Source organism: Impatiens glandulifera, chromosome 1, assembly GCF_907164915.1.
Source record: "Impatiens glandulifera chromosome 1, dImpGla2.1, whole genome shotgun sequence".
NCBI classification, from domain to species: domain Eukaryota; kingdom Viridiplantae; phylum Streptophyta; class Magnoliopsida; order Ericales; family Balsaminaceae; genus Impatiens; species Impatiens glandulifera.
In genome coordinates, this window is record NC_061862.1 from 71,427,606 (window position 1) to 71,438,605 (window position 11,000).

At 32.9% G+C, this 11,000-nt stretch overlaps 1 protein-coding gene across 1 annotated transcript; it reads right to left on the reverse strand.

The window, feature by feature from the left end:
* Nucleotides 1-4,687: 4,687 nt before the first annotated feature.
* LOC124918864 (butanoate--CoA ligase AAE1-like) lies at nucleotides 4,688-6,780 on the reverse strand. Its single transcript, XM_047458930.1, has 2 exons — nucleotides 6,438-6,780; nucleotides 4,688-6,230 (listed from the first exon to the last, which is right to left on the reverse strand). The coding sequence occupies exons 1-2, from the start codon at nucleotides 6,747-6,749 to the stop codon at nucleotides 4,803-4,805; spliced, it is 1,740 nt and encodes a 579-aa protein (XP_047314886.1). The 5' UTR covers nucleotides 6,750-6,780; the 3' UTR covers nucleotides 4,688-4,802.
* Nucleotides 6,781-11,000: the final 4,220 nt, after the last annotated feature.

Sequence of the window (11,000 nt, forward strand, 5' to 3'; positions counted from 1 at the left end):
TTTGAATAAGACAACTCGTTTGTGAGAAAATTATTGTACTTAGATTATATCCGTTAAAACTCTGTAGTATGACATAGTATCTGACCCGTTGTATCCTTTAACAACCACTCCTCTATTTTGAGTGGTCAAACATTCGTCATATTTTTCTGTACATAATTTGTATCCGTTTATTTTACACCTAATATACATACACGAATACATAGTTGAACCTTCGCCTAATATCTTAAGGCCTCTTGATATATCGTTATCTTTTACTATTTGAGCGACCTATATATACATTCAAGAATTCATTCGTAAATTATAAATCAAAATAAAATTATAAAATATGGTTCTAAATCTACTCACTTTATGCTTAAAATAGGTGGCATACGTTTCTCCACGGGACTCATTATTATTTCAATCCGGCATATACTAGTTGTACATAGGTCAAATATTAAATAACATACTCTTTAATGCTAAATAATACGACACACTATAACAAATATTGAATCTTACATGTAAAAAGGTTCTACTTCGAGACAATTTTTCAAAATGTATGAATGAGCCTCACTCGATCACTATAATCCAAGTTCTATATTTTTCCGTTATATAGTTCTTCCAACGATGAAAATATTGAAAGGCCCGAGATTGAAGTTTGTACTCGTTCTTGGTCTTCCTCCTCTAGATACCTGGCACATAAACTAATACTCTCATTTTCAAGATAGCTCTCTCTTATTGAGGCTTCGGAGTGGTTTTTATTCCCTAAATATTTTTAATTGTACCCATGTAATGTTCTATCGGATGCATCCATCGATACTTGACATGCCCCCCAAGAAAAGCCTCAAATGACAAGTGAACTAGGAGATGCATCATGATATCGAAGATTGATGGTGGGAAATCATTTCAAATTTACAAAGTGTCGTTATAATATCCAAGTACAATTGTTCGAGGTTCGCTGCAATCAACTCTTTGGAGCACAACAAACGAAAGAATCTGGACAAATTTACTATAACATCATACACATGATTTGGAAGTAATTCACGGGTTGCTAAAGGAATAATATATTCAATAAATGTGACAATCACGACTCTTTAATCCAATAATCTTCTTCTCTTCCAAATTTACACAACCTCCAATATTTGAGCAAAAACTATCAGGTAACTTAAGATCCTTCAAGAAATTACAAATACGTTTTTTATGATTAGAGGACAAAGCAAAAGGTGCTTCTGGATAATAAATCACTCCTCCATCATTTACAGGATGTAACTAGTGTTTTATGTCTAAGAGTTATAAATCTTTACGGGCTTTAGAACCATCCTTAGTCTTCTCTTTCACATTCATCATTGTTCTCAATACGCTATCACAAATATTTTTCTCAATATGCATCACATCCAAATTATGTCTCAATAATAGTGATCTCCAATAAGGCAAACGAAAGAAAATGTTAAGTTTGTTCCTATTGTCTCCCCGTGTTTCATGATATATCTTGGTTTTCTTACTCTGATCTGTGGTAAGAACGGTGCCTTCTAGGTCTCGTACTTGCTCATAAATTTCTTGCCACGATAATAATTTTGAGAGATCTCTACAATATATTCGACCATCAAAAGACTATTTATCCCTTTTATATTTGTGGTTTGGTGGAAGGAAGTGTTTATGACCCATGTAACATTGTTTCTGACCATAAATTAATCGAGAAATATAGTGTCATTGTTACAACGAGGACAAACAAATTTCCCTTTTGTACTCCACCCTGACAAATTTGCGTACGCTGGAAAATCATTAATGGTGCATAGCAGCACCGCTCGCATGTTAAAGTATTGAGAGGTGTGTGTATCAAACGTTCTCACATCAATATGTCATAGTTCAGTCAACTCTTTGATCATGGCTAGAGAAATATTTCAATTACATCTCCCGGACTCTTTGGGCCTAGAATTAACATAGATAGAATGAAATTGCTAGAATCCATGCAAATAGTGGGTGACACATTATAAGGAACAAGAATAATCGGCCATACACTGTATGACTTTTTCTCATTTGCAAATAGTTGAAACTCATCGCTTGATAAACCTAGTCTCACGCTTCGGGAGTCCGACGCGAAATCTTTATACTTATCATCAAACGTTTTCCAAGTTAATGAATCAGCCGGATGTCTCAATGTATCACTATCAACTTTTCATTTCTTATGACATCTCATCATTGGAGCAGTTTTAGAGGACATGTATAGTTTCTACAGTCTTGGTAATAGAGGATCTTAATACCTTAGTGGGCATGAATTTCCCATTTTGCTTCTTTCGAACTGCCTCACTTGTTTGGTCGACTTTCCATCTAGAAAGGTCACAAACTCTGCATGACTCCAAATTTTTGTCGTCCTTCGAAAATAACATACAATTGTTCTTACATGCATTTATCTTCTTATACTTATGCCCGATATCTGTAATGATTTTTTTACATTCTTAGTATGAGTTTGGAAATTGATCGTCCATCGATAATATGTTCTTTAAGTAGACGCAACAACATATCAAGATGAAGCGTTTGTCCATTGACCGACATTTTTTATGTGAAGGAGTTTTAGTAGTATTGATGATTTTGTTATTCGAGCACCTTCATACAATGGCCGTTTAGAATCATCAAGCAATTTATAGAATCTCTGTGCATCTTCGATTGGTTCATGGTTGTTCAGACCATCATTAACGTTGGAGAACATATCGTGGATTAAATCTTGCATATAATGTTCTTCATTGATTATATTATTAAACTTCGTTCTTGCATCGTTGAATTCTGGCACGCCATCATCCGATTAACCATCATAATCATCATCATCATCATCATTAACCATGTTAGTAGTAAGCTCTTTTCTCCATAAAAATACCAGAATTCATAATTAAAATTTATTCCATAAATGATGAGGTGAGTCTTCACATCGACTATTTCCATAGAAGTCGTGTTCAAGCATTTCACGCAAGGACTTTTCAATGTTTCGTCTTGTACTACTCACTACAAACTCGAGAAATTTGTCAACCCCTTCCTCGTATTCTGAATAATCTCGACGTAATATCATCCATGTTTTATCGGATACATTCATCTTTCTAATAAGATGACAAACAACCCGCATTAATTAATATGTACCTAGCTTGATCTAAATATAAATTAGGCTTGATCTAAATATATATATATATATATATATAACTTAAAATGTTACCATAATCCAATATAATACCCTAATTAATCAAGCCAAACTATACCACTAATACTCAACAAATTAATCAAATTAGTATTCAACATATTTTCATCAAATCTGATTTAAGACACTATAACAAATAAACTAAAACGAAAAACCACATGCTTCAAGCATATTTCAACAATTTTGACAAAATCTAATTACTAATCTAACATATATATCTAATTACAAAGTTCATTCATTCACAAAATCAATACATAAAAAATAATACATATTTCAAGTTGATCAAACCTAGCATCTTTGGCAAAAACAATCAAACATTAATCTAACAAAATTTAACCTAAATCAAACTTAAATCTAACATAAATCAAACTTAAATCTAACATAAATCAAACATAAAAAACTAACATCAATCAAACTTAAATCTAACAAAATTTAACATAAATCAAACCTAAAACTTACATAAATCAAACCTAAAACAAACCTAAATCTAACAAAATCAAACCTAAAACTAACATAAATCAAACCTAAATCTAACCATATAATAAACTAATTGAACTAACCTTGAAGTGGAAGAGATCGACAAGAAGCGCGGCGGCTGCAAGAAGAGATGTAGATCAACAGCGAGCTAGAGGCGCGGTGGCAAATAGATCGATCGGCGGCATTGGGCGTGGGCGGCGTCCGGCGAGGGCAGCGTCCGGCGTGAGCGGCGGTCGAGGGTTATGTCTGTAGAGTGCTCGATTGGGAGAGGAGAGGGAAGAGGCGGGCGCAAAAGTGATCGAGAAAAGAAAGGTTTTTTCTTTAATTAAAAAGGTTTTACCGAGAGTTTTTTAAATATCTCTCGGTATTATCCTTAAATTGTTACCAAGAGTTGTTCAAACATCTATCGGTTTTGACCATTTTCTATTACCGAGAGAATTGAGTATATCTCTCACTCTTGGCTTATTACTATTACCGAGAGATATGTGTAAATCTCTCGATTTAGACAGATTACACACAGATTTTAAAAAGAGAAAAACTGAGAGAATTGTGTATATCTCTAGGTTTTGACCTCTATTATCGAAAGATATAATTAAATCTCTCGGTTTTAACCTTAGATTTTTTAACTAAAAACATCAACACATATTCATCTATTTTTAAACATTCTAATTATCATCAAACACATTCTTATTATAATCGAACTCTACACACATCTTTATTATAATCAAACACAAATATATATATATATATATATTTCTTTATATAATCAATTACACAATCATATACACTTGTAAATTAAACACAATTCCGATACTTAAAATTAACACATACTTGATTAGCTTAGTTAGAAGTTTAGACAAACTAATTAAAAAATAAAACACCAACTAAATTAACAAATTAAGAAGTGAAATACTGGAAATTTTCTAAATATCTTTGAGTTTTGAATGATAATACCGAAAGATATGCTTATATCTCTCGGGCAACCGGTTTAGGGATGGCATTAATCGTATCGGAAGCCATCATAAAAAAAATATATATCTATTGAGATTGGACAATACAACAATTTGTTGTTCTTCTTTTTTGTTCATTGTTTTTCAAAATCCACAATTTTGTTAAACAGGTCTATAATATAAAGAGGATGATCAACCCCAATACCAAAACATACCTAAAATAGGCTTCCCATGGATTTGGCTTTCTCCCTGAGCAAAAACTTCTGAATCTTCCCGGTCGACGTTTTCGGCAAATCTTCAAACAGCACCGTTCGTGGAGCCATATAATGCGGCAATCGATCCCGACAAAACCTAATCATCTCATCCTCCTGTACCTCAAATCCATCATTTAACTTCACGAACGCACAAACCGTTTGCCCCCAGTGATTATCCGGTCTCCCAACCACCGCCACTTCAACAACCGCCGGATGACAATACAAAACTCTCTCCACCTCCAAACTACTTACGTTCTCTCCGCCCGAAATTATAATATCCTTGGATCGATCCTTAACTTCTAAATACCTGTCTGGATGCATCACTCCCAGATCGCCTGTTCTGAACCACCCACCTCTGAACGCCGCCTCTGTAGCCTCTGGATCTTTTAGGTATCCACTCATAACCGTATTCCCTCTGAACATGATCTCCCCGACTGTCTTCCCGTCGTTCGGGACACTCTCTAGAGTTTCCGGGTCCTTCACATCGACTTCCTCAAGACCCAGATGGGGGATTCCTTGTCGAGCCCTCATCTTCAGACGATCGTCCAACGACAGACGATCCCATTCGGGTTTCCATACTGAGGAGGTTCCAGGGCCGTAGGTTTCTGTTAATCCGTATAAATGAGAAACACGAAAACCCATCTCCTCCATCTTGAGAAAGATTTGCGGCGGGGGAGGAGAGGCTCCGGTCATGACTTCGACCACGTGAGGAAGTGGGGCTCTCTCGGTTGGAGAGGAATTGACGATCATATTGAGAACGGTCGGAGCGCCGGCCAAATGGGTGACTTTATGGCGAGATACGTTCTCGAATATGTTCTTAGCAGAGACGTTTCTCAGGCAAACATTGGTGCCGCCTAGAGCCGCCACGCCCCAAATTAGGCACCAACCGTTGCAATGAAACATGGGGACGGTCCATAGATAGACCGGTGTTTTGGCCATTTCGTGAAGGAATAAGTTGGAAAGGGTGTTGAGATATGCGCCTCTATGACTGTACACGACTCCTTTGGGACGGGAAGTCGTGCCGGATGTGTAGTTTACGCTGATCGGATCGAATTCGGATTTTGGACGTTTTATGTCGAATTCAATTCTTCCGTTTGCTATGAATCTCTCGTAGTCGTGGAATTTTGAAGAACAGGGGACGATTCCTTCGGTAATCACAACTAGGATGGGCGGCTTGATTCCTTCGTCTGTGAGATGGTCTGATGCAGCGATGGCAAGGTCAAGTAATTCATAATCCACGAAGAGGATCTTACTTTCTGAATGTTTGAGTAGAATAGAGATCATGGAGGAGTTATGACGAGTGTTTAATGTGCATAAGACGGCTCCAGCCATTGGTACTGCAAAATGTAGCTCATGCATTGCTGGAATATTTGGGGCTAGAGTGGCGACCTAAATCAAATCAATCATTACCAAATCTTACAAACAGCTTCAGAATCGATTATAAAATTAAAATACAAATCAATCAGCTGCTAAACAGGCTAAAACAGCAATCTAGTGTGCTCTAGATTAAACCTCTGATTTCAATCATCAATTAATTCAACAATCGAAATCTGTCAAATCGAAGAACGTAAAGGTATAATAATCGAGTAAACTTACGACATCTCCAGTTGAAATTCCAAGATCGGCGATGGCGGAAGCGAGCCTGACGCAGCGATCCCGAGTCTGGCGCCATGTGAAGTGGAGAGGACCGTAGACGACGGATGTCCTGTCAGCGAAAACTCTGGATGCTCGTTCCAGAAAGCTTATAGGAGAGAGAGGAACGTGATTCGCAGTTTCTGGTAGAAATGGATGATTCTCTGCAGATTCCGAGAAGCTGACAGAGTAACTCCGTATCTGTGTGATGCATGCCGGTAGAATTCTATTAACAGTGAGCAGGAATCGAGGCAACGCTCTACCGATCTGATTCATGAGAGAGAGAGCAGTTCAAATGTGTTGAAGCTCTGGCAATGGCGGAAACTGATAAACGTCAAGCTAGTAGGAAAAAACAAATTGTAAGTTATCCAAATTAATGTAAATGATTACGATTGTTTGATATTGAGTTATTTGGATATTTTTAAATAAATTACTATCCCACTTATTTTTATTAATTAAAATGTTTTTAATATTTTTTATTTTAAAACTTTACAAATAATCAATTGAATAAACAATTATTTAGATTTATTTATAATCAAACAAGACATGAGAATATTTTCAACACTTTATTTAATAATTCACTTTTAGATTTATAAAAAAATCAAGTTATTTAAATAATCCAACAATTTCTCAACAATACAAAGAATTTTATCTTATTAAAATAATAATAATAATAATAAATTCATTAAGGAGAGGGGACCAGAAAAAAAATCATTTAGGAAATGATACCAAAGATCTAAACATAGTAATATAAATTATATTGATTACAATTTGTACCATAATTAAAAATATATATATTTATTAGTAATTCAATTCAATTTTATCACTTAATTAAATTGCTGAAACTACTTTTTGTTATTATTATATAAATTACTTAATTATTTTAACTTTAACCCAAAAAAACAAATGTCACATGTTGTATACCATGTCAAAATCATGTTATCATTCTCCATACAAGAAAAAAAAACTCAAGAATTCTTATAAACTAATCAAATTAATTTTATTTTATTTTTAAAAAACAAAATAATGTCAATAAATAAATAACCCCGAAAATGGTAAAAATTTATCAGAGTTCAAAATTCAAAAATGAATGAACCAACAAAATCAAAATAGAAAAAACAATCTGAATAAAAAACAAAAATGAAGAACACAAATAACGAAGTTAGAGCACCTTCAAATTAGAAGTATGAGTGATTTCTCATATGCAATGTTCTATCTTGGACAAATCAACCAATTTTTTTTCACAAGTGAAAATTCGCCTCCACATTCGAATGAGTGAGTTTCCATCAAAAATAATTTCAATCCAAACAAACTCCACATCATTTTGAACCCAAAATGTTCTTGTGTTCCTCTATATCCAAATATGATAAACAATATTTGCAAAGAAGCACTTGAAGACATTTAAACTAAAGTCATTATCTTTTGTCTTGATGATTGTCATTTCCTTGATATCAGTCCATTCTTTTGGAAAGCTAAGGAGACTCATTGATGTGGAGAACTTACCCCAAAATAAGAAAGAAAATGGGTAATCTCTAAAGAGATGGTCAACGGTCTCCTTATTTCTATACCAAGAAGGTAGTTGAGATCTGGGATATTCATATACTTATTAATTCAATCATGCGTGTTAAGTCTTTCACGAAACGTCAACCACAAAATGAATTGGTGTCTAGGAATGACTTTCGTGGACCACACTAAATGAGACCATGGAACCATCCCCTCTTCTAGCATAGTGGCAACAAGAGGTGGATATCCCCCAGGCCTCCATGAGGTCCTGGGTTCGAGCCCGTCAGGCGGCAAGTTCTGCGCCTGGTTAATTGGTTAAGTATGTTTGCGGGCTATTTATTTAAACCGCGGGGATTAGTCGCACTCCATAGGAGTAGCGGAACCCAGCGTTCTAAAAAAAATGAATTGGTGTCTAGGAATGACTTTCGTGGACCACACTAAATGAGACCATGGAACCATCTCCCCTCTATCGCGAACAATATTCAATGTTAATCCCGAGTCAAACCTACCTTCATTTTCAACACTCAAAACTCGAGAATCCACACAATTATTAAAGTGACAGGAAGACAGAGTATTGAAGATCCTCTTACCTTTTGAAATTTCCTTCAGAATGTTATTCCATTCCCCATTTTTGACTTGTTAGAGAGTAGCCAGTTGACATTTCATTCCTTATTCGAATAAGAGATAAGACACGATTATAAATAATATGGTAATCCTCAAACCTAGGGGTCATGCCAAAACAGAGTTTCGTTCTCATTCTCAATTTGAAGTTTTTGATCTTATGAGCAATATCTTTGATCTTCAAAATCTTTTTAAGAACCATGGCAATTTCATCTTGCATGTCCAATTATAATTATTTAACATTAATTTCAAATTTTATAAGGTTAACTTTCATATCAATCAATTAATACTTAAAATTATATATATATATATATATATATTTAATTTTTAAAAACTTAACTAATCTAATATTTAACAATTAATTTTGAATTTTATGAAAGAACAATGATTTGTCATTTTTTTAATTGAAATTTATTTAATAAAGTAAAATAGACCTCATTATTATACATAAATAATGACAAGTGAATTTATTGATAGATTCAAGCTAAAAATTGATAATATATATTTTAAATATAATGAAGTCTCAAACCTAACATTTTTATGTATGCACTTTATTATTTAGCTACACAAATATTTAACAAATTATATATTGTTTTTGGTAGTAACAAATTATTTAAGTCACTTTTATTTTTTTAACTCATTCTTTCAACTAATCAAAAATTTGCTCCCTATCTCTAGGGACCCCACTTGAATAAAGTAGTATATATTCTATGCCGTTACGCATCATCTATAGTTATTGAGAAAAAAATATATTATATTTCATAATCCAAATGAATCAAAATTGAAACCACTCTTTTCTTTTCTTTTCTCTGAATTTGAATGAGTCAGAAAGTAATGAAAAGGAAAGAAACATTTTTTTTTTGTTAAAAAAAAAAAAAAAAATTATTTTATTATAAAAAAAAATTGACGACAAAGGATTAAAGTAAATAGTACGTAAATACACTTAATCAGATACCAAACTTGAATTTAACGGACTCGATCCCAGAACCAGAATGAGAATATCCACATTTTATTATAATTCATTTAAATTTAAATCGGTAAGGTGATATTTTTTTTGTAATCAAAAATTTAAAACACAAAATCAAATTAAAAGAAATGGTTCCAAATCAGCCACGTATTGAATTTTTTTTTTTAGATTAAAAGGAACACATGGCATATGCATGAACTTAAATGTTTTTTTCGTTAGATTGAAAATTTTAAGTTTGGAGAGAAATTATTAAACAAATTTATAAATATATGGATCAAATTAAACAAAAACATCATATAAGAAAAACATTATATAAGGTGAGTGAGGATATGTTCCAAGAGACTGTACCACTCTCAGATATCAAAACAAATGTTGTTTTTGATTAACGAGACAAATAAAAAATTATATATGACATAAATCCTAAACTTTAAAAATTTATATATATGACATTTTATTTTAATATTTAATTTTCTCTTTTCTCTCCATTATTTTTTCTCTCCTTTAAAACAGCAAGTGAGACAATCTCTTGGAACAACAGATCCGAATTCATTTAAGATAGGTGAATATCTTAATAAAATTATCAACGTCTTCATCCAAACCTAAACTTATATAATATTTTAGTATAATATATATTAATAAGAAGAAATAATGAATTTAGTTACAAAGTTATTCCTTGAGTCAAATTTAATTGTGTATTAAAAATAGTTTGTTCGTATATGAATTTGATAAAATTTGTCATTTTATTCAATTAAAAAATATAATAATAATGTTAATTTCACAACCTTAAAAAAAATAAAGATATAAAGACAAACATTTACCCAACTCATAAGTCATATCTATCTACCACGTTTCAATCCCTAATTGGAAACAATTGGGATTTGGGAACACAAACAACGTGTAGTGCACCCACCCACCCGAATATATATATATATATATATATATATATATATATATATATATATTTAAATTTATAACATTATTTCATAATTTTTTTTTTTTAATCTAATAAATTATTTTTTATTTAATTTTTAAAAAAAAATTAAAACTTACATTTATCCTCTATTATTATTATTATTATTTATTTAAGTCCAACCAATTTTTTTTCAAGTTCATATATCGGTCTCAATTTATATATAGAGTGCTTATTGGGAATCAAACTATTTATTTATAAAACAAAATGCAAAACAATACTGATAAGAGATTAAAAGTTAATAAATTAAAAATTACTAGCTCAATTTACACGAAAAATTCCCCTAATTTGCATTTCTCCGTTATAATATAAATGTTCTATCCAGCCCTAATTATTAGGGGTGGCCAAAAAATCCGATCCGAAAGACCCGATCCGTTGATCCGGCTGATCCGATCCGAAAAAATCCGTATCCGATGGATCGGATTCGGATATCGATCCGATCCGATATTTTTACCGGATTTCCGGA